At 34.4% G+C, this 25,955-nt stretch overlaps 1 protein-coding gene across 1 annotated transcript in view; it reads left to right on the top strand.

Moving 5' to 3' along the window:
- Not11 (CCR4-NOT transcription complex subunit 11) overlaps positions 1-25,955 on the top strand; it is a 62,854-nt gene that overhangs the window by 3,227 nt on the left and 33,672 nt on the right. Inside the window, exons 2-3 of the mRNA XM_089097313.1 lie at positions 11,676-11,764; positions 18,797-18,945. Coding sequence (XP_088953439.1) covers positions 11,676-11,764; positions 18,797-18,945 — 238 coding nt within the window. The remainder of the gene's footprint in view (positions 1-11,675; positions 11,765-18,796; positions 18,946-25,955) is intronic.

The following is a 25,955-nucleotide window of genomic DNA, read 5'->3' as shown; positions in this document are numbered from 1 at the left end:
GAAAACCTAACTCTACTGGCCTAAAAACTAGTAGATCCTTCTTATTCACACTAAAGGATAAAATTGATATCCCAGAAAAATTATTCCTATTTGGGCAAATCAAACCACACAAGGAATACAAACCTAAGCCTATTCAGTGTCAGAAGTGTTTCAAACTGGGACACACGACAAACAAATGCAATGAAATTCTCCAAGAGTGTAGTAATTGTAAATCTTTCCATCCTAAAGAGCTGACAACTTGCAAAAACACCCAGCCTACATGCATCAATTGCAAAGGCCCACATGAACCTACAAATAAATCATTATGCCCTGCATACAGGAAAAGAGCTCTAACACTCCAAATATCAACAGAGAAGGCCATCCCATACCCCTTTGCAGCAATGGAAGCAAATGCTGCCCAGCAATACCAAATAAAGCCTGTAATGAAACCAACCAAAACCCCCACGTCAAATGCCCCAAATGCATCAAGCACCCCATATGCAACAATATCTTCTAAGCCCCCTAGCTCAAATCCCTATCAGAAGGAATCACCAAGCCAGCAAGCATCGTTTTCTGGTGAGATGAGGCAAGCCTGGCCCTCCCTCCCAAGAAGAAACAAACCAGAAACACTACCAGGAATCAATCCCTCAACCAACAAACAGGATGCACTACCAAAAATGCAATCCCCAAATATATACTTATTCATTCTAAACTGTAATGCAGTTCAGGCCATGAACATACATCAACTACAGAAAACAAAAATTATTGCAGAATTGGCAAAAATCTACATCCCAGATGATATGCTCATTCAAGCAAAAAAAGATCTTGCTTTACTTTTAACAAAGCTGAACATTGATACACAGTCACATGAAGAATAAATCAACAACACAACATTTATCAATACTCCAATGGAATGTAAGATCACTCACAGAAAATAAGCTAAATGAACTAATATCATTTATGAATAATAATTCCATTAATATTGCTTGCCTCCAGGAAACTCATTTAACCCAAAATCAACAAATTAAGTCTGGGATATACTATCCTGAGAAAGGATAGATCTTCAGAGAGAAAAGGAGGGGGTGTAGCTTTATTAGTTAATAATAATATAAAATTTTGTGGCATCAATTTTCCAGATTTTGAAAATGATGTTGATGTAATTGGTATAAGTGTTTGTTTGAATAATTTAAAAACCTACATAATAAGCTTTTATAACCCTAATGGCCAAACTACAGATGCCAAGGATTTCTTTAATTATATAAATAATTCTAATATGTTAAAAAATATCATTATTTGTGGTGATTTCAATGCCCACAGCCTTTTGTGGGGGAATAAACCAGCAAATAAAGCTGGTAAATTTATTGAGGATATGACTTCAAATAATAATGAATTAGCTGTTGCTACCCCTCCAAACCTGAATACATATTTTAACCCCAAAAGTGGCAAATTGTCCACAATTGACCTACAAATTGTGTCTTTAAATTTTTTGAACAAAATTTACATAAATTAAATTGATAGTCTATGTACAGACCACTTTGCTATAGTTTGCTCCCTAAATGAACCTGCTGAAACTTCATCTCATACCTCCAAATATATCAACACTAAAGCAAATTGGTCTATGTTCCAAAATAAGCTAAATGATGAAATTACAAGTTTCACCCAAAGTTCATACATTTCTAACACAACAGTTGACACACATGCTGAAGCCTTGACATCTTTACTAATAAATACATCTAATCATGCTATCCCAAGTACAACACCTAAGAAAACATTCACTAAACAAATTATTAAAGAATGGTGGACAAATGAGTGCCTAAATAAATGGAAGATGAAAAAGGCAGCTAGGACAGAATTCATAAAAAAACCAACACCTACTACATATTTAAAAAAATTACAAGCAGAATCTAATCTAAAAACAAACTATAATAGATGCTAAATATAAATACTGGAATAATTTTGCAAATAATCTCTCCAGAGAAACGCATGAGCCAATTATACATAAAGTCATAAGCCACATATGTGAGAAAAAGACTTCTCCCAACCCACTCCTGTATGAGCTTATACATAATAATACCCATTATGACAATGATATTGAAAAGGCTAACCTGTTTGCAACTCTTTTTGTTAATAAGCTAACATCAAATAATCAAAGCAAACTGTCCACATTTCCTATGAACCCTAGTTACCAACCACGCCCAGGATCCGAGTACATAACTAATCCATTTTCAATCCAGGAATCGAATAATGCAATACATCAAATTAGGTCCAAAACAAGCAGCAGCTATGACAATGTACACCCCACATGGATAAAGAAATCCCACACTTTCATGCAAATAAGAACTGCTAAATTGTTATAATCATGCTTGGGCATCTTTTAAGTCCACCTATATATGGAAATGTTCGTCCCTCATACCAATCCTAAAGAAAAAAAAACCAAAAGATAACCCTGAGTCTTATAGGACCATAATGATTAAACATGTGATTGGTAAAATAATGGAGAAAATGATTTATCACAGACTCCTCTGGTTTGTTGAGAAAAATAACATGATCCCACAAACTCAAACTGGATTCAGGAAATACCACTCCTCAACAGATGCTTTCATTTTCATAACAAATGCAATAAATGAATCTTTATCAAATAATAATAGACTAGTGGCAGCTTTCCAAGATTTTGAAGGAGCATATGACAATGTGAACCACCAAATCCTTTTAAATAAACTTGCAAACATTGGAGTACCTCCTAAGCTATTATCCTTTATTAAATCCTTCATATAAGTGCGAAGTTTCATTGTTTGTGTTGGTTAAGCCTCTTCACCCCAAAAGACAATATCCAAAGGCCTAGCTCAGGGAGCAGTCCTCAGTTGCCTCCTATTTGCCCTATATCTCTGGGACATGAACCTACCCCACACGAATCTACAATATGCTGATGATCTGGTGCTATGGTCATCTGGCAACACCTTTCAGATAGCACAGTCAAATCTTCAAAAGTCACTTTTCCATTTTGAAAAATTCTCTCAACATTCAGATTTACCCATTGCACCCACCAAGTCAAAAATAATCCAATTTCACCGGAAGCGAAACCATGTTAATGCAAAACTAACTCTAAATAAAACAACTATTCCAGAAGATAATAATATTAATTACCTAGGTCTCATGCTTGACCAAAAACTTAATTTCCACCTCCACATTTCAAACACAATAAAAAAATGCTATAGAAAAGCAAATATACTAAAAAGACTTCTTTCCACACCCTGGGGTTGTAAGGAGAAAACCTTACTCCAGTTTTATAAATCACATATAAGACCCCATATTGACTATGGGCTCATTGTCTATGGTGCTTGTGCAAAGACCCAGATGCAAAAAAATGAAACAACACAAAATGATATAATACGTCTCATATTTGGTCTTAGGAAACCCACAAGCACCAAGTTTCTGTTTATGGAGAGTGGATTAACAACAATAAGGGAGAGACGTAGGTTTCTCTTGATAAAACATCTTACAAAAAATTAATCAAATAGCTCACACACATTACATAATTTGTTAAGAAATCCAGCCATGTATAGAGGTATTGCAGATGAGTATGCCAATATTCAAAAGAAGTTCCCTGTACCAGCAAAGTCTATTGCACCTACTTTCCCCCAATCCCCTCCATGGAATTGGTCATTTTCCATAATAAATACTGAATTTTCAAAATGGAATAAAGATTTAACCCCCATTGCTTTTGTTCAGAAAAAATTTGCAGAACTCAATACAATTACCTATAAAAATCACTATCCATGTACTTGTTGATGGGTCAAAAATGAATGAGAAGGTTGCAAGTGGTGTTTTCCTTCCTCACCTGAAAATTGCAATGGGCGAGAGATTATTTAATAATTTATCTATAATGTCTGCTGAGTCAAATGCCATAATCATGGCATTAGAACACCTTAAGCAAAACCAATCTTTGATTGAAAATTCGAATAATATTATCATCTATTCCGACTCTTTATCAAGCCTTGAGTTGCTGGCCTCAGCTCCTCAATATAAGTTGGACATTGACACTTATCATTGTCTCAGCATTATTGATAATCTTGCTTCAAGTGGCATAAAAACTTACTTTCAGTACATTCCTAGCCACTCTGGCATAAGTGGTAATCATCAGGTTGATGAAATAGGAAAAAATGCTATAAATATTGACCAGCCAAGTGGGAGACCAATCCCAATTAGAGATATTTACCGATGGAGGCTATCAGTATCTTTCTAAAATTTATCATAGAATTCGTTCTGGAACAAATGGACTAAATTTCCTTGCATTCTCATATAAGCTTTCTAATTCAAGTGGTTCAATTCCCCTGTCCCCTCTTTGCAGGCATTGTAATATGAATAATGAAACAATTGACCATTGCCTATTTGAATGTAATATGCTGACGTCTGCACAACATACCTTGCTTTCTAAACTGTTAAAATACTTCAAACACCACAAAATCTCACTATCAGCCAAGAGCCTAGCCAACTATACCTGCACACAGAGCATAGAAATCGACATCTATCATCTTATATTTGAACTCCTAGAGTCAAAAGATCTGCTGAAAGATATCTGAATATATCTAATAAATATGAGGCAATCAAGCCAGTAGCTCTGTAGCCCACAGAGTGAGGCAAAAGGAAAAGGGCTAAATAGTTTTACTGAAAAGCCCGCCTGCTGTTAAATAGAAGAGGAAGAAGAAATAGAGTTGTTTTATTTTTCATGCAATTTTAATTTTTATAATTTTGTTTTTAAATAGAGATGTCTAAATTAAACCAGGTTAAAAGGACTGGACTAGTAGCAATTCTTGCCTTAAAAAAACTGCTTATGATTTCTTTTGTCTTGTTCTTCAGAACTACCCCCTACTTTTTTGAAGCCATATATGTTGTTTATTTTGGCCTATTCAAGTTCCCAAGCCCTCAATTTTAGTCAGAGACAGTCTATGTTGCATTTTCCTTCTCCTGAAAAGACTTCAGAATTTTCAAATTTTTCAGTTGAGAAATGGCTGGCTTTGTACTCCTTAGTTTCAATTGTAGATACCAAAAACGAAATTCACATGTAAATAGAATTGAGTCATTATATTTTATTGTTAGATACTTATTTTTAGTCATTTTGGATTTAAATAGAGTCATTTAAACCAAACTAGGTTCAAAGGGACTGGGCTGGTAGCTTAGCAACCCACCTTAAGTTATTGACAGTACAGCAGTGTTTTTCAGCAGGATCAAAGTCAATCTAGATGCAGATTCTATGAAACATCATTGTTGGCAACTTGGACTGTCTTATTTTAACAGCAAGATCTCAATATATCAGTTCTATAGACAACATTTTAGAATCCTGCTTGATATTTTGACTCCAATGATGAGGGATAATCTCATAGCTTGCCTTGTTAACTTTCAACCATTTTGCTCCTTACTTCAGCCTCCTTTAAAAAAGGGGGTTTCAGTTGCAGATATTGACCTAGCAACAAAATTCTATTCCAAAACAGGAATGAAATCCAGATTCTATTGTTCTTCAGGTAGAGCTTGGAGTTCTGTTCCAGTTTCACCAAGGTGCTACTTGCTTCAGAGAATTCCTAGGTGAAGGACATTGCAAGCAACATCAGCTTAAACAAGCTAATTGTCTTTGTAAATTGGCTGCAACAGCACCTGTTGTAGATGCTGCTGCTGAAAGATCTTTTAGCAAGTTCAAATTTGTTAAGAAGTTGATTCCTGACCAGATTCTCCCATATTGTGGGTAAATGAGAAAGACCTCACTGATGTCATTGACTTAAACAAGATTGCCCAGCAATGGTTCACTTTGAACATGAGGTGAATACAAATTTAGCTGTTTTTTGGTATACATTTACTCATGAGCTATTCTGTTTTAGTTTCTTGTTTGTCACCATCAATAAGTATAAATGATAAAGGACTAATGTATAGGGGAGAGAGGGGTGAAACCGTACATTTTGAGGATTTTGACCCCTAAAAAGCATATCTCTAAAGATACAAACTTCCTTTTTACATGAATTGATAGCTCAATTATTCACTTTTCTTGGTGATTTTTTTCAATGAGATCCATCAAGTTGTTTCTTGGTGAGACCCAAAAATGTGTGACGTCTTCAAGTGTCCAAAGTTACCCCAACCAGGGGGTGACTTTGGACACACATGGGGCATTTCCGTACATTAATTAATTAATGCTTGTAATTATTGATTTAGATATTATTAACATTTAATTCAGATAATATACAAGTTAAATGTAACATTAAATTTATTTTATAGGAAATTGGGCCAAATCACAGTCAAATACAAGAGCTTTGGCTGTTTGCCCAGTTCCTCCTACTGATACCAGTGTGAGAAGCTTCATAATAATGTCTTGAAAGTCAGTTTCTGCACTATCTTGACATTCAGGGAAGATGAACTTCCTACCAGACTTGCGCAGGTAGTTTATTTTTGCTACTCTCCCACTTATTTCTTCAATTTCACCAACAGAGTAAACAGCAGAGTTTTGCTTCTTTCCAACCGTAAACCTCACAAGCACAAAATTTCCACAAGATAATTCTTCATCTGTCTCAAACTCATTGATAATTCCACAATGTAAAGACCCGTCATCTGACTCATCATTGAGCTGTATATCTATGTCTGAAATGCTGTCTCTAGTTTTGTCAGCAATGAGTGAAACCTTTGACTCTTTTCGCGACTTTTCTTTTTCTTAGCAAGCCTTAGCTCAGTCTCTGCTTCTAGTGCTCTTTTTTCTGGCGTTTCTGTCAGAATTGTACTTTTGCCTTTTTTACAGTTTTTGCATGGACCCACTTGCATTTTTGCCTGTGGATATGGTCTGATGCTTTCAGGAGTTACTGCCATTGGCAAGTTTGACTGCTGTTGACCCATTATGACAGGAGATGAATCACAAAATAAACCAGGGTGAGGATCATCCATATTGGAAATTTCTGGGGCATTCTGTTCAGCTGGATCTGGGTGATTTGTCACCTCAGCTAGCAGAAAATCGACTTCTGTGAACACATTTGGATTTAAAGGCCAAATTCCTGCCTTCTCAAAACCAGCTATGATGTTTTGAGGATTCAGCTTTTCCAGAAAGGGATATTTGCACAATTTTGCTATTTCATGTATTGAAATTCTCTGACCAGGGTTTAATTGCATCCAAATGTCAAATGACTGCATGACTCAAATGATTGCATGCTTCAATGGTGCATACACTGAAACATCAAGGGGTTGGAGACGATGGGAGCAATGGGGAGGAAAAGTTAGAAGGTGGATGCTGTTATCTTTGCAGAAGGAAACTAATTCTACTGAAATATGGCTTTCATGATTGTCAAACAAGAGTAAAACAGGGTCTTTTTTGCTGGGTTTGACCTCTTTTAGAAAGTGTTCCATGGAACAATAGAAATTGTCCAAATTCATCCATCCCCTACAATGGGCTAAGCCAATGCATCCTGGTGGTCCATCTTGATACATCCTCTTTGGAGCTTTGACTCTTGGAAAAACAAACACTTGTGGAATTGTCTGACCAATTGCAGATACAAAGCATAGCATTGTGGTATTTTCCCTTCTTTCTGCTGACACAGTCTGTGCCACCTGTTTTGCTTCCCTTTTAGCAATCACCTTTGGGGCCTGACCAACTGTGGGTACTCCTGTTTCATCACAGTTCCAAATTCGACCAGGAGGAAAATGATACTTGCAATATAACTCCTGAAGATTTCTAAAGAAGACACCAATTACAACAGCATTAAAGCCGGTAGCACAAGCCTGGTTTGTATTTTAGGGTTTACTGATGGACAAACTGGCGTTAAGCTTGATGAAACCTCTTAGCCAATCCACTCCTGCTCTCTCATTCAGTTTCCAGCTTGATGGGAATTTTATCTTCAATGTTATTGTCCATTGGTAGGCTAACTTTCTTGTTGCATAGGGAGTCAGCCCATGGTTAAGCAGTGAGCATTTTTCTAGGTATGCAGCAAGCTCTTTCTCTTGTGTGGAAGTAAAAACAAACTTAGTGGTCTCCTGAACAATGTCATTGTCAAAATTGCTACCACTAGCACCACTCTGCTCTAGAATTTGCATTTTTGCCTTATATTGTTTCATGGCATCCGCAAGGGTACTCTTCTTCAGGGAAAATTCTTCTGCGGTTGCTCGGAAAGACAACTTCCTATGTATAAATTGAATAACAGCATGCCTGACTAATTCTGGATCAGGAAGACCACTCCCCTTTTGAATGTAGTTGCAAACCATCTGTAAAAGAAAATTATAATTGTCAGAACCTAAAGAGAACAACATTGAAATTAACGCAGTTCATGCCATGCTTTGAGGGGTGCTTTAAGGCATAGAATGGAAAGATGCCTTCAGGCAGTGTAATGTTTAGTTTAAACATTATAATAAAAAACATTAAACAAAAAAACTTTAAAAAACCACATCAATCGTTTGTTTATGTTAATTTTTCTTACGTTTCTACAAGTTGGACAAACATTTTGGGGCGTTTCAAACCCTCTACCCCCTTTGATACAGCCTTAGGCGCTACTGTTTATCTTTCTGATACAAGTAGGCATTGAATAAATGTTTATTGTTCAACATAATAGTAAATCATTTAATAATAAGTATTATTTTTAAATATGATCTGTGAAAATGAATTGAACTGATCTGGATAGCTGTGAAGGTGTACTGCAAATCTAAGCTTATATAAATGTCACATGACTCCTTTTGAATTATCACTGTCTGATTATAAGTTCAAATCACATATATTACAAAACTAAACATCATAATATATAAGACAATAATCCATTGAATGTATACAATTCAGAGTATTTATTTTAAACATTGAGGAGTGGGGGGGAGGGTAAGGTTTATTAGTACACCAGTTAAAAAGTATTGAAGAATATTCGATTAAAATTAGCTTGAATATTTATGCCATAAACAGTGACATGCCGAGACTATTTTAAACGTATAGACAGTCAAAAGTACAGCTTAATTTTGGATAGAAATTAAAGGTTAAGCTTAGCCAAATCATAGAAAATACTGTCCAATCTTGAACACAGGATCTTAAAGTTGGAACAAAGTATCTAAATAATAGGCAGACTTAATCTTGGACAACTTTGATTCAAGACAAAGATTGTTACACAGAGTAGTTGTGTTTAAATAGGCTAGGCTGTAAGGCAAGGAGTAACTTTTGTCTAAGTGTAAATGTTGAAAACAAAGTTTGATAGTCAAAACAAATCACTTCAGTTTCTCTATAAGACAACAGGAATACAGTCAATTTTCGTCAAATTACAGTCAATTATAGTTCCATTTTCCAACTTATGAAAGACTTCCGTCAGTACAGGGCGAAACCGGACACCACAAAAAGTGTCCGGAATCGCCCCCAAAAAGTGTCTGGAGTTACCCCATGTTGACGCCATTTTGAAATATTTTTTTTCGTAGATAACGGCCTGATATTTACTGATGAAAATTACCATGCAGCCTTGTCTGATTCTGCTAACTCACGGCCCAAGAGCTACAATAACTTAGAAAATATTTGACAAATACTACATGTGTCAGGATTTCCAGCAAGCATATAAAAACTTCCTTACCTCTTTTCTTGGTTGTCTCTTTTCTCCAAAATTTAAAACTTGCGCCAAATGTGCATTACATGAAGGGCATCTAGCGGGAATTTTTTGAAAGGATCAGCTCAAAAACTTTAGACAACAGATCAAATGTACGGAGTCGCCCCATGCGGTATCGCCCCTCTTTCCCCTAATAAATTTTACAGTCATATAAAATGATCTAGGAGTCATTTAAATTAGGAGATCTTATCCTCCCTAGCCAAGGTGCTTTGAGCCATCCCTCTGTAAAATAGATTTTCTATTTTTAAACTTGATTTTTTCAAGTTTATGAATTTTTTGGGTAAGGTAATGGACCTTGTCCTGGCCAGGTTTTGGGGTATATTTTACTATCTTATTTTTAAGTTTGGCATAGGCACAAGGACACAGCTAAGGAGAGGGGGGAGGGAACTCCTCCTACCAAGTTCCAAGGTATGGGCATGTAGCACTGATCCCTTGTAATTTAGCTTATATTTTTAGTTCAATTTAGCTTATGTTTTTGCATTTGTCAGCACACTTCTGTTTCTAGTTTCTGAATTTAATGGCCTTTCTTCATAAAGTAATAGCAAGTCAAAATTTTATCTAACATTTAACAAAACAATTAAATTCTAGTGGACAATGCATAACCCTAGGTTCAAACAGCTGCAAATTTGCATAAAAAGTTGCTTTAGGCGGCTGTGTTTTCCATCGATTTTTTGTGTTAAAGTTTGGTTTTCTTAATTAATTCACTTGCTGAAAAATGAACATAAGGTACAACCCCCCAATGCTTAGACAGTGGCTGATCTTGCAGCCTAGTCTATTCCAATAATAATTATTATGTTCAGAACATTTTTCTATGATTAAATCTCTCCTTGACTATGTATGTGATTAAGGATGGCCAGCATTTACCCCCTCCCCAGAAAACACCCCCCTGTGGAAAATAAGGCTTTTCTAACTTGATAATTTTATTTGAGTTTTGTTATTTTGATTTCTGCAAGGGGAAACATTTTGGTACTTGTATATTAGGTACCATTCACTCAAGTTTACACTGTGTGTAAAACTTGAGAACAAATCAGTCTGTTTGTTAGTTTCTTTGTTACTTTAGAAACAAATTTGGGCTATAGATTTGTACATTAGGAGTGGGTGGTAAAGTAGGCTATGGCAGGTCTGTATGCAAACTGTGTTAGGTCAATTATTCTGCATATTATGAAATAAGAATTGTTTTCTGGCTTCAAATTGTCCAAATACTTTACACACACACCCCGCCCCCCCCCTCCGCGTATGCAAACATACAGCCTAAATTATATATTTCCCATATATTCTGTCACTTGTCTTTGTCTTGTCTCACACTAAGCTGAAAGAAACTAACAAAGAAACCAATTTGTTCTCAAGTTTGACACAGTGTAAACTGGAGTGAGTGGTTCATAATACACAAGTACTAAAATTTCTTCCCCATATGGAAATTAAAAATCAAAACTCAAATAAAATTCTCAACTTTGGAAAGCCTTATTTTCCAGGGGGGGGAGGTAAACTCCTAGAACCATGATTAAGATGCTCTGTTCCAACTTTAAAGTACCAAGGATACCAAAAATAAAAAATATTTAAGTTGGTTAGGTTGAAACTTACACTGCTATATACATATTAAAATAGCAAAACTTCAATTTTTCATGAAAATGTATTTCAATTTCTAATTCGGTTTTTTTACAACTTGTAGAAGACATTAAACACCTCTAAATATTGAAAATTCTGTGTTCACAGTTTTTTTTTCCAAGATTTCCTGAACTGCCAAGACTAGTTAAGAAAGTTTACTACTTTCTTAGGAAACAGGGAAACAGCAAAACTACTTTATTTCTTAGGAATGCTTTCAAAATCATTTTTAGCAGATGTCAAGTAGCACCATAGGATAGCTCCGTCCCTCTAATGCTTTTGAAATTGATCCCTATGCTCTCTCACAGCCCATTTGATTATGATCCTCATATTTTTTATTGCAAGTGAGTATCCTAGACCTCTTCCCTGTTTTACATGTTTATATATTATTTGGCTTTTCCTTACTTGTTTATCTGCTATTTATTGTTATAATACTGTAGAAAATGCTATTGTCATTATAATGATTCTATTTAGAATGTAAATTTTATGCTATTTCTATTACAGTGTGATTGATGAAGACAATGTTGAGAAGCAAACAGCTGAAGAGTTGGTTAATCTGTTCAAAAATAAAAACTTTGGAAACCCTTTTGCTAGTGAGTAATGTCTCTTTTTTATTGTGTTTGTTAGAATGTGCAAAGGATACTGAGTGTTTAAGGCTTCATGAGGGTCTTAATTGTTAAATTTAAACTCTATATTCTTTAGCCTATAGGTAAGTAGGCCCTATCCATGGAGTGTTTCACAAATGCTATATCAGAAGCTTCAATCAATATCCTAAGAAAACTGAATAAAAATGAAAGTACAGTTCATTTTTTGTTTAGCCTAATTCCTTACAAAAACGTTTTATTTTGTATTTGAGAGGATGCCTCACATTGACTACATTCTTATTGCCAAGTTTAGTGTAAAAGAAAAGATTTTAGGGATAGATAGGCAATGCCTACCATGCAAACCATACTGGGTCTATCCTTTGTCATCTATTGTATATACTAACAATTTTTATTGTTGGCTTTAAGTATGCACCCAAATCTGTTTGCTGAAAAATATGCTACCCAGAGGAGGTAGAAATTCCAAAATTGAATTACAGTAAAGGTACCAATGATTTGACAGTTTTTGCAAAAAAAACAAAAAAAAACACTTTTTCTACTCTGGAAGGCTTAATTTAAAGACTTTTGGTTTAAAAGGCTTTCAGTATGTAGGAAAAACACCTACAAATCTAAATGTTTAATTAGAATTTCGAAGTTTTATCAGAAAAGGGTACAAAACTCCAATTTTCTAAAATTGGAGTGTCCTGATCCTGGTGCATTCAACATGCCTATTCTATTTACTTTATTTCTTCATTTCTCTTCAACTTTTAATGTGTAAATGTATAAAACACTATTCAGATGGTGGAAGAAAAAAACTGAAAATATTGCTTCAAGTATAGGGACGAAATTGGATAATTGGAGTGTAATCAGGGACGTCATTTAGGGGGGGGGGGGGGCTGGCTGGGGCTATAGCCCCACCCTGATTTTAGAATGGGCCCCAAATCAGTTGTCACAATTTCTGTTGATTTGATTTGAAGTTTGAAAAAACGCAAAAAGTGTTCTCGATTAAAACAAATCCGTTTCTAATATAGCTGTACTTCACAACAATATATAGTGGGCTTTATTCCCAAACACATTTATTGATTATTCCTTTTTCATGTGCCACAACAAGTTTTTATTGCCTTGTTGTTACATCCATGGTCACCAGCTTTCATTACAATAAAGTAATTGACCCCAGGATCTGTAATAAAATTATACATGTTGGTTACATGATTCTGGAGCAGTGATCCCCTCCATGTATACGTATTATGTACTTTATATTTCATTGAGACTGTTTGTAAATCTATTCTGACTCTTTTCTAAGTCGTGTGTGATTCAGGTCTGCTCTGTTTCTGGAATCGGTAAATAAAACACTATTTTGTACAATGGTTTGTAGTAACAAGCTGTAAGTAAGGAGTGACTCGGCTCAATAGTAACCAAAACTCGAAAAAAAAGAATTTTGATACCAATAGATACATCAAAAGAATTGTATTTTATACTGATTTTAAATATATGTTTCATCAAGTTTAGTTTTACCCATCAAAAGCTAAGAACCTGAGAAAATTTGCCTTATTTTAGAAAAAAGGAGGAAACACCCCCTAAAAGCTATAGAATCTTTATGAAAATTCAAGCTCCTATCTGCAAAAATGTGGAATTTTCTATTTTTTCCCAGAAGAAAGATCACAGATGCGTGTTATTTTTTTTTTTTTCCTGGGGTGGTGGTATCAACCCAGTGGTCCTAGAATGTCGTGAGAGGGCTCATTCGAATGGAAATTAACAGTCCAAGTGACCGAAAAATTTGGACGGCAACTAGGCCCCCTCATTCTCTCATTTTTTTTTCCCAAAGTCATCAGATCAAAATTTTGAGATAACAGTTTTGTTCAGCATAGTAGAAAAGTCTAATGTCTTTGAGGATGACTTAATCCCCCCACTGTCCCTGGGGGAAGGGCTGCAAGTTATGAGCTTTGCCCATTGTTTATATATAGTCTCGGTTATTGGGTAGTATACAGACGTTTTCAGGGGGGATATTTGCTGGGGGGGGAGGCGCTTACGTGGGAGGATCTCTCCATGGGGGAAGAGAATTTTCGTGAAGGGGCGCTGGATTTCCCAGTATTATTTAGAAAACAATCAGAAATTAAATAAAAAACAAGTTATTTCAACTGAAAGTAACGTTCAGAAATTAAATAAAAAAACAAGTTATTTTTTTTAACTGAATATAAGGAGCGACATTAAAAATTAAAACGAACAGAAATTATTCCGTATATGAAAGGGGCTGACCCCTCCTAAACGCCCTGCTCTTTCCGCTAAAGTTTAAATTTTTGTCACATCTCTACTTTTTAAAACAATAAAAAATTTAGCGTAAAGAGCGGGGTGTTGAGGAGGGAACAGCCCCTTTCATATATGGAATAATTTCTGTTCGTTTTAAATTTTAATATCGCTCCTTACTTTCAGTTAAAATTTGTTTTTTCATATAGTTGTTAATAGAAGCCAGACCGTATGGTATTTTGAAAGTTTCTTACGCTTTTTCTTCTTTGTCCCTAGTCAACATGTTAAATTTGGCATTCAAAATGGTTATTTCATGAATTTTATTTCTCGAATTGTCTTGAAATTTAGCTTCTTTAATTATGAAAAAATCAAAGTGGGAATTTCCGACCAGTAATTTTTATCAGATTTCAGGAAAGACAAGAAAAATATATTATATAAAAGGACAATTCAAAGAATCGATAAAGATCTTGAAGAATGATACTTAATCTCACACGCCAAAGATCATAAAAAAACCAGAATATGCAAACGGAAAAGATTTGTTAATAAAACAGTTAAAAAGAAATTGTACCAACAATCAAAGACCATATATTTTGACTTCACAAACGGAAGGCTTTATTTACGGGGGGGGGGCTTAGCTTGAACCAACTTATAAAAAAAAAAGTAAGAAAACCAAAAAACTTAACAAATAGAGCTATACAAGAACAACCTGAGAATTGAAAGAAAAACTCAAACCTATCAATTCGTGTCAGTTCAAGAAAATTTACTATTGGGGAGAGGAATTTACTGTTAAACGTCCAGAGACAGGTGGAAATTTGTTGGGTTTTTTTTCTACATTTTTCTTTGAAAATGCATCTGGTATTTTCTTTTAAAATACCAGGGCAGTGCCATGAGCAGTCACTTAAGAACTTGAGATGAATGGCATCCTTTTTTGCCACTCTTCCAGAGCTGTACTGTTTTATTACAAATAGCAGTACACGCTACCAACTGTTTGTTAATGTTCAGAAAGCCACTGACATAACTGTTCTTCAGCTGGAGTAATCATCTACTACAAGATGGGCATACTGGAATAGATCGGTAATGAGAGTTATAAGAGATCTGATGTTGATATTTAGTGAAAAGGCTCTTAGGAATACACCCCGGGAAAATACCCCCCCCCCGCGGAAAATAACCCCCGCGGAAAATGCCCCCTCCCTCCGGAAAATACCCCCCCCCCCTCGCGAAAAATATCCCCTCATGGAAAATAAAAACTTGAAACTTATATATTTGAAACCAGCATAAAGATCAGATTCTTTTGATATATCCATTGGTATCAAAATGCCGTTTTTAGAGTTTCGGTTACTAATAAGCAGGGTTGCTCCTTACTTACAGTCCATTACCACGAACTGTTTGATCGCTGATCAAATTTTATGTTATTTATGTCTGCAAGTACAAAATTCCTTCCCCCTACGGAAATTAAAAAAATAAAACTCAAATAAAATTCTCAAATTTGGAAAGCCTTATTGTCCACGGGGGCGTATTTTCCGGGGGGTATTTTCCGGGGGGAGGGGGTATTTTCCGCGGGGCGTATTCGCCGGGGGGAAACGCCTAGAACCGTATCGGATATAGTTTCCACCTTTTGCATTGTCAAAATATAACGATGGCTTCAAGGGATTGTGTTCCAAGTCACGACTAAGCTGAGTTATCCTGATTTGAAGGAAAATTTCGACAGTGGTTCACAAATTGCACTGTGAAATCATCGGTGCCTTTACCCTATTCACCTTTGCAATGCTGGTACTCTAGTTTATAGAGAATGAAATCTGTCTGTATTTTAAAAAGGTCTTCTATTCTGATCATTAGAGGACTTAGGAGGTTTGGGAACATTTTGCCCTGAATCCTTCAAAATATAGTAGCTTTTTTTTAGTATTTTACACAATTGATGTTGAGTTTTCTAAATTAAGTTGCATCCCGAGTGAAAAATGGATTATGCTAAGATAACAAAATAGAGCTGTAAGTTTTTCAAGGATTCTTTTGAATGATAATTTTTCTAGTCATTGTTCTAGTTCTAGTCATTGTCATTAATATCGTTAGTTTAGTTGACCTATATTAATTTAATTTGGTCAGAAGTGCAAGAAATATAGATGTAGCGTGCAAGACATAAGTAACTTACCCAGTAATGATAAGTTTTAGGTTAAACTTACTGGTCAGCTTCATAAGTGGTAAATTTAAGTTTTTGGTGAACAAAAACGTTTTCGATTGAAACAAGTCCATCCAGGGAGCTGCCACTTCACTAAAATCTATCATAAATAAATTTTTATTCATCAGATTCAATGCATGAGTCATACCCCTTTAAGCTTATGCGGATATCGCTCTGTCGGATTACCTCCTTGTCATTTCCTGTCTGAGTCTGAATAAATCATTTCCTGTCTGAGTCTTAATAAATAAGACGTTCATAGCAGAGGTCAATTTGATTTGGTGAGTTTTGACTCGAAGTTTTTGACTGGCTATCTTTAACTATAGAATAAATAATCAGTGAACTATATATCCGACTATAATGCGGGCAGTTAGGCTTAATAATACAAAATATTCCCGTCAAATGTCTTCTAATCTACCATTGCAATGGTGACACAGCAGCAACTAGTGCCCAAAAAAACTTTCCCATCATCCCACTAAATTCTTAATTATTTCTGGATGAAGCGTCGCTATAAGGAGGTTTCCAAAAAATAAATTGAATCTTTTCTTTGGAATCTTGGTTTTCAAATGGATACTTGTGCTGGCTTTTGCCAATATTTTGACTTATTTTACCATCTTAGCCAAGTCTGTCTTAATGCATTTAGTTGTTTTCCATGCTCTCTATCCGTTCATCACTGCATATGTTTATCAAATACTTTTCATGATTTGTTGCATTCGTTAGTATTGGGTAAAAAAACGCACATTTGATTTGTTAAACTTCTATTGTTACCAGCTTTTATTCTGCTTGGTGCAAGGTAGCCTAGAAAAGTTTTCTTTTTTGTTGTTTTTAGTACGTAAGTTTTTCTTCTATAAAGGCTATGCAATTAAGGTATGAAAAAGGAAGGTTTGGTATATAGGATTTAATGAATGTAAAATTATTACAGCTTTGTCTTAAAGGTAAGATTGCATGATGGGTAAAACCATGCAGTTTCGAATGGATTGCAGAGTTTAGCGCAAGGATTCAAGCCAAAAAAAGTCTAGCAATGCGCAAAACGCTGCGTTTTTTCGAACGATTCCCTTTTCAACAACAAATTTTAATGTTTTCAACAGGGCTTCCACTATCCCCAAATTTTGGGGGGGTTTCCCCAAAAATCTATGTGAAAATCTAAAATCTAAGGAATAAACAAATAAAATGACGCAAAAATAATATTTTTTCTAATCAATCTGTCAGAGGAGAGAGAATATTCTCTTTTAAATTCATGAGTATTTGAAACTTACCACTTATGTGGTAACTTGCGGTAACTTACCAAAGTTACCGGTAACTTATTCGGTAAGAGTAAGTTTCGAAACTTACCATTAAATTTTACACACTATATAGATGTGGCGAAGAATAAAATATGTGTTCCCGGGCTATATTTGAAAGCTTCTGTGTAATTCTTTTGTATAGCCTTCATTAAAAATGTTCTAGCAGTCCTGTTCCTGTTCCATCCTCCTTTTCAGATCAATTCAATTTTCTCGCAAATGAAATATATATATATATATATATATATATATATATATATATATATATATATATATATATATATATATATATATATATATATATATATATATATATATATATATATATATATATATATATATATATATGTGTGTGTGTGTGTGTGTGTGTGTGTAAATTTTTGCAGAGGGAATAAATTCTACAGGGTAAATTTTCCTTGAATTTCATTTCTTTTGATATTGCAGTAATTTATCATGGGTTTTGTTGGTATTATATGGAGATGTAACTTTTTTTTTTGTAATCCCTTGTTGTTAATGTAAAAACATGTAAATTTTTCTGAAGCAGAACCTTTTAAACCCCTAAGTGACTCAAGCGTCATTTGCACTTTACTGAAAACGATGAATATTCAGGATGGTGTGATCTTTATTGGTCATATGGTAAAAAAAAAAGTAACTAAAAAAATGCTTTTCAAGTGTGCCAAACAAGTTTTTTTTAGAATTTGTTCGTTTTTGACTTTTAATGTAGTTTTATTATTCTTGATGGGACTTTTAAATAATGAATAATAAAGCAGGACAATAATTGATTGAAAATAAAGGATGGGAGCAAAATAAGCAAGTATGCTGAAGATTGAAAACAGGTAATTAACTGGTCTGTAATTAATAATCTAGTCTCAGCCTTTTTGTGGGTAAGAGTAAGAATTTTCAGTAATAAATTGGGAGCACGGATCCAAATAGTGTGGAATGTGTGTTTAGAAGAAACTTATACTCTTATACTCTTTAGTATAAAGATTCAGCTAACTCTGATTTTAAAACTAGTTGAATCCATCCCCATGCTCAACAGATGTTTATCTATCATCACAGGCTATCTAGCCAGTAAAAATGTCAATAAATTTTTTTTTAGAAGATTCAATATAATCTAATAAATATCTTTTTTTGATTTTTAATTGACCAGTATCTTTAGAGTTACAATAGGAATTTGTAGTATTAGCTAATTTCAAAGTTTGAATAAATACAGGAGATTTTGAGCCCTAACCACCCTATAGTTGTTCATTCTAATTGCTGTTTCTCTATTATTTATTTATTTTTTGTTTATTATTTATTATTTATTTTATTTTTTATCTATTATATTATTTATTGAGATCTCTCTTATAGTTGGCAGTGCTCTAGCTCTTCTTCTGGAACAGCCAGAATTGATATGCAGCCCAGGACAGAAAATAGCTTGTATAATTCTACTTTATTCATTGTTCAGGAGTGATGAAAAGCACATTCATCCATTCACTGGTTTTTTCCTCCAACTTTTGGTAAGAATTTGCAGACTGTAAGCTATGCTTTTAGATTAGTATCCAACAAGTATGAAATAATGATAAGAGAGAAAATTCAAGCATTTCTGAGAAAAAAAAACTACCAACGCCGTCTCATGTTAAGTACTAAAATGAAAAATAAAACCTAAATAAAAAATTAATTTTATAATCTCTTTCTTTTACTTTTGATGTACATTGGAAAAAAACAATTTAATACCCGCATGATCCCAAAGGGTACAGTGCACATGTATGTGTAGCTAAAAAAAAAATTAAATAGGCAATGTCATGAACACTAGCCTAATCAGTAAAAATTATTTTACAGAAATAATTTCAAATTTTAACAAGGTAAAATGAAACTTCCTTGGTTTTTTTAAACACTTGAGTGGAAGTTTCAAAATATTACTTACAAAAATTCGAAACTTCTTACAAACAGTTCTCTAGGGGCTCTCATGGATGTAGTATTTTAGGGTAGTCTGATTGATCCAACTGTTGTAGGATATCAGGAGAACGCATTTTTGGAAGGAAGTCAAACTCGCCCTTTCTTAGTTAGAAAAGAAATCACGCCCCAGTAAAGGGTACAGTCTCTCAGTTTATCCTGCAAAACAGCAGTGTTGAAGCAAATAAGGCCAAAATGCTTGTAAGCAAAATTCTGACATCACTAATTGCTGCAGAGTTGTCAAAAGACTATAAACTGCTAGTATCAGAAGCGTTGCTGCCAAGCAATACTTTATTAATCCCTAAGCACATATGTAGCCCATAGAAAATGAACAGTATTTGTAGACTTTATTTATACAGTAATGCTAATATTCTACGAAACTCCATAACTCAGAATAAAAAATCGTTGGGGTGAGGGTCACTGGATCGTTTTAAGATGTGAAAGTCTAAATATGAGGCTTAGTTTAAAATTTAATTGTTTTATCTGAATCCCTTGAGAATTAATCCAAAAAAGAGCAAGTTTATTTTCAACTGAAAGTAAGGAGCTACATTAAAAGTTAAAATGAGTGGAAATCATTTGGTACTCGAGGAGGATTACCCCTTCCTCAAACCTCGCACTTTAAGCTAAAGTCTTAAGGTTTTTTTTAAAAATACTTCTCATTCAAATTAAATGGTTATTGTGTTTGAGCAGCCTTTATTAAAAAATGGTGACAAAATATCAAAATTTAGTGTAAAGGGCAATGGTTGAGGATGGGGTTGTCACCCTTGTATACAGAATAAGTTCTGTTCGTTTTAAGTTTCGCTTTTAGTTGAAAATTGTTTTCTTTATTTTATGGTATATCTGACCTTTTTCAAATCCTACCAGGACCCCCTCCCCAGTTTAAAAAAAATCTCCTGTAGAATTCCCCTGTAAATCCCCACCCCTAAATAAATTTCCCATATATTTCCCAATAACAAATATTATGTTTGAACAGTGGGCAGATAGCATAACTTACAACCCTTTCCCTGGGAGCTTTGAGGGGCCATATTATCCCCAAAGGCATAGTTATTGGACTTTTCAACTATGCTGAATCAAACGTCTATCTAGAAATTTTGATCAGATGTCATTGATCAAAAAAAGGTCGTAGGAGGGGGGCTAGTGGCCCTCCAATTTTTTTTTGTTACTTAAAAAAGGCACTAGAACTTTTAATTTCCATTGAAATGAGCCTCATTCCGATCGCACCATTGGTTCAATACAATCACCCTTGGGGGACAAACAAATAAATAAACATACATCTGTGATCTTTTTTCTGGCAAAAACTACAAAATTCCGCATTTTTCTAGATAGGAGCTTGAAACCTCTGCAATAGGGATCTTTGATATGTTGAAGCTAATGGTGTAATTTTTATAAAGCTCGCTTGACCTTCTGTTTTTTTTTTCCGAAAATCAAGCAGATTTTCTCAGACTCGTAGCTTTTGATTGGTTACATTAATTTTAACGAATTTTATATATTCGGAATCAGCATGAAAGGCCAATTCTTTTGACGTATTGATTGTTATTGAAGCAAATCTGTTTCTATACTTTTGGTTACTATTGAACCAAGTCACTCCTTACTTACATTTCTTTACCACAAACCGTATGATGCTGTAACAAAAGAATAATGACGTAAAAGGTTATATTTGTTAAATGGTATATCTCTCATAGGTAGGAAAAATTAAGCAAGAAAACCTGGTTTTAATTTTGATAAAGCAGTAAAAATTACAACAATATAAAAACTTAATTAAACAAACACACTCCGAATATTTCGGCCCCACATCCGGGAACCTTTCTCAATGGAAAAAAAATTTTTCTTAATTTATATCGAAAAACAACATACTAAGCGCACAAAAAAAAGAAAAAGAAATATAAATAAATAAATAGGATGAAAAATTACATATTAAATAACACTTCCATGCACTGGCGTATAAACAAAATCGAATGTCTATAATGATACACTCGTCTCCTCACAATGTATAAGTGGAAACTTATAAAAAAAATGAAGAATATATTTATACTTGAACCAAACAATAATGATCAGCTAACCCCCGGCCCATAACCACTAATTAAATCTCACAACTTCATCAACCCATTTATGAATTATAAATTGAACGGATTCTTTTGGTTGCAAGCCTACCTGCAGTTCTTTTACTTTTCCCAGCATTTAACTCATTTTGACCTTTGTTCGCAAGGTCATCATTCGTTAAAGACAATAATTAAGAATTGATCGTAAATTCCCCTTCATCTCTATTGTTACTAATACCCCCATAGATTATCTTTTTTATTTCTATAATTTCTCTGAAGCTTTGTAAAATTCCTACAGATGTATCTACTATTTTTGTTTGATCAAATACAATATTGTGATCAGTAAAATTATATACATGTTCTGTAATAGCTGACTCAAACGTTTTCGGTTTTTTTTTATGTTTTAGAGAGCAATCTATGGCATTCTTGTGTTGCTGTAGCCTATTTTCTAAAATCTGTTGTGTTCTTCCCACATAAAATTTACCACAAGAGCATGGAATTTTGTACACTCCCTTTTGCATATTTCTTGGTACCTTGTCTTTTCCATTATTTAGCAAACAGCTTATAGTTTCTCCGGATTTAAATGCTGTTTTTCTATTATGTTTTTTAAATACTGTTATGTTTTATATTATATCATCGTTTAGTATTTTATCCAAAAAACTTGAGAAACATAAAAATGAGATAGAAGAATTATCTGTGGATATCGAACTGGAAACTATATTAAATTTAGTTAAAATAACTAGCAGGTATACTAATTATTTCACATGTAGAGATACTTTTTACCATCAAATTAGGGGATTAGCAATGGGAGGGCCTTTAAGTCCGTTGTTAGCAAATATTTAGCAGCTATAGAAACATATTTTTGAAAACCTAAATTTTGGGGCAGATATATGGACGATGTTTTAGTTATTTGGAATTATGGCGAATCACAAATTGAAGGTTTTTTGGAACATTTAAATAAATTAGGAGGAGGATTAACTTTTGCAATTGAAAAAGAAACAAAGAATAAGTTACCGTTTCTAGATATTTTGATCCAATGAAATAATAACGAACTAGCGTTTTCAATTTTCAGTATGTAGAGATGAAGGGGAATTTAGGATCAATTCAATTTATAATAGTTTAATTAAAAAGCAGGTAAAATATTCAACCAGTACTGTCTTTAATAATTGTTCTGAAACGAATGATGACCTTGCGAACAAAGGTCAAAATGGGTTAAATGCTGGGAAAAGTAAACGAACTGCAGCTAGGCTTGCAACCAAAAGAATCCGTTCAATTTATAATTCATAATTTGGATGATGAAATTGTGAGATTTAATTAGGGGTTATTGGCCGGGGTTAGCTGACCTTTATTGTTTTGTTTAAGTATAAATATATTCTTCATTTTTGTTAGATTTCCATTTATACATTGTGAGGAGACGAGTGTATCATTATAGACATTCGATTTTGTTTATACGCTAGGGCATGGAATTGTTATTTAATATGTGAGTTTTGATCCTATTCATTTATTTATATTTCTTTTTTTTCTCTTTCTGTGCTTAGTATGTTGTTTTTCGATGTAATTTAAGAAATAATTTTTTTCCGCTGAGAAGGGTTCCCGGATTTGGGGCCGGAATATTCGGAGTGTGTTTGTTTAATTAAGTGTTTATATTGTTGTAATTTTTCACTGCTTTATCAAAATTAAAACCCGGGTTTTCTTGCTTAATTTTTCGTAAATGGAAAAGCAGTGTGGTCTAAGAAATTATTCTCATAGGTAGAATAATTTGTGTTCGTTTTAGGTCTTAATGCTGCTCTTTGCAGTTGTAGTTTGTGGCAGGGCTGACCCAACCAAATTGAGGTTCAGGTCTCATTGGCCTATTACCTGCATACCTCAAGCAGTTGACCTTGTAGAGTCACGCCACTGACCTCCAACCTACGTCAGGAATCAAGATTGCTGACACCAGGACTCGAACCCGTAATCCGAAAGACAAAGGATTATAGGACCCAATCGGCTGTCGTGCCTCAATGTTGCTCTTTACTATTGTTTGACAACGTAAAACGTGTTTTTATTTTAATCTCCCGCAGTAAAAAGAGACAGCCACCTGGGACCAATCCAATGCAGTCTGACTTTGGTTAATTTGTCCTGCTACCTTATAAGAACATCTAGTGTTATCTCTGCAATTTAGTGTTCTTAATAATCCTTTCATAATTTATGAGAACTACACTAACAAGCAACAAACAAAGTGATTACATTAAATAAAACTTTCAAAAAAAACTTCGCATTGTTTATTATAAGCTCACATTTGCGGTAGACCAACTTGTTTCAATCTTAACGGAAAATACGGGTGTCCCTTTCCTCTGAAACTAATTAAGTAAAGAACTTTCCGAAAAAGGAGTTTTTCTAAGAAAAGTAAAGGCCATACTAAACTTAAGATCAGCAGAAATAAATTCCTATATTAATTCAAACTGAAAGCGACCAGAAATTACTATTAAAGAATAAATAAAACTCGAAACGAACAGAAACCAAATAAACAATCGTGGCAAACAAACATACAACAGGTAAAATGAATGAAAAAATCTTCAAACGAATAAAACTTATTGAATGTGCAAATTAAGCTTAAAACGAACAAAAATCATGACAAATAAGAGTTTGGCTACAGCCTTCTTCCCTAACTGTAAAATTCTAAAGCTTACTGGGTCGTTGCCACTTTACTGAAAACGTTTTATATTACGCACATATTCTCTTTTGTAATTATTACAACATTGAAAATAAATGTTTTAGTGAAATAAAATCTTGAATTGATGAGCTTCTAGCAATTAATATCATTATATATATAAAATATTCATTTTAATTTTATTAGTTCTTTACAAGACTATTCAAGACACATATAACTTTCAGTAAAGCGTCAATGACGCAGTGGGGTTTAGACTTTTACAGTTAGGGAAGAGGCTGTAGGCAAACTCTATATTTTAGTGATTTTTGTTCAATTTAGTCTTGATTTTGTATATTCAATTTACATTTTACTCGTTTTTAAGATTTATTTGTTCATTTACAGTAGTAACTATTGTATGTTTGTTTGCTGTGATAGTAACTATTGTATGTTTGTTTGCTGTGATAGTAACTATTGTATGTTTGTTTTCTGTGATTGTTAATTTAATTTTTGTTCGTTTTGGGTTTCATATATTCTTTAATTTTAATTTCTGATCGTTTTGAGTTTGAATTGTTATAGGAATTTATTTCTACTAATCTTAAATTTAATATGGGCTTCACTTTTCTTTGAAAAGGTTCTTTTTCGGAAACTGTTTTTTTAACCGGTTTGTGTTTGTTTTTGATTGCCAAAGTTTCAAGTTTTTCAACATTCCCAGTTTCAAAATATTTTTTTTTTCAACATCAGGGTTTCCTCAAAGCACCAAAGCTAGTATCAAATTTTACAGTATCAAAGTAACAATAAGCAACTTGCATAACTTACAGCCCTTGCCCCGGGGGCTGGGGGGAGGGGTTGACACCCGGAAGCATAGTTTTTTGACCTTTGGACTATTTTGAACATAATAACTATCTCATTTTCTGATCAGATGCACTTGAGGAAAAGGGGGTGGTGGGCGGGGGGGATGTCTGGTTGTCCTTTGATAACTTTGCCTCTTAAAAAGAAGAAGGTAGAGCTTTCAATTTTCAGGCGAATGAACCCCCTCCAAATTTAATACGACCACTTCTTCCACAAAAACTTTTATATAGCAATGGCCAACTTGCATAAGTTACAGCCCCAGGGGCTTGGGGTTTTTTTCAACCCCTGAGTTATAGTCATTTGGCTTTTGGATTATTTTGAGCAAAATGGCTATTTGAAAATTTTGATCGGATACATTTGGGGTAAAAAGGGTGTGAGGGGAAGGGGCTGGTTACCTTTCGATCACCTTTGACTCTTAAAAAGGGCACTGGAACTTTCGATTTCCAATCGAATGTGCCCCCTCCAAAGTTTATTCGACCGTCCCTTGAATTAAAACCCTATATGTTAACAATGGTTACATTACTTGTCCTGAGGGTTTGGGGGGGGGGTATCAAACCTGGAAGCATGGTTATTTAAAATTTGGACTATTTGGAATGCCTGTCTCAGTTTGATCGGAAGCATTTCGGGGAAAAAGGGCATGAGGGGAAGGTTGCTTTTCAATCTGAACGCCAAGCACCAAATCTTCATCAAGAGTAAATCCAAGTTTTGAAAATATTGGTAACGGCATTTATAACAGTTGAAAGTTATAGTTCTTTCCTAAATGTTTCCAACTGCAGGGCTGCCACGAAGTCCCTAAAAGTCCCTACAATCGAGTGAAGGTCCCTATTGGTCCTTTAAATTAATAATGGTCCATAAAGTCGCTTTTCTTGCTTTGGTTCAAAGCTCCATATCCTGAAAGCTACCTCTACCTGTGAATATACAGTTTTCAGTATTTTTGTTTCGATTGAGATTCTTGGAACCTGTTTTTGCTTGTCTAAGAAAGGCAAAACTTGCTGTTGCATAGGCTACAGCATTACTGTCAAGACAGAGAAGACAAACTAGTAACGAAAAGGAGTGA

This window comes from Artemia sp. Qi Xiang Cuo, chromosome 11, assembly GCF_049724085.1.
Source record: "Artemia sp. Qi Xiang Cuo chromosome 11, ASM4972408v1, whole genome shotgun sequence".
NCBI classification, from domain to species: domain Eukaryota; kingdom Metazoa; phylum Arthropoda; class Branchiopoda; order Anostraca; family Artemiidae; genus Artemia; species Artemia sp. Qi Xiang Cuo.
This window is presented reverse-complemented; position numbering and strand designations above follow the sequence as displayed.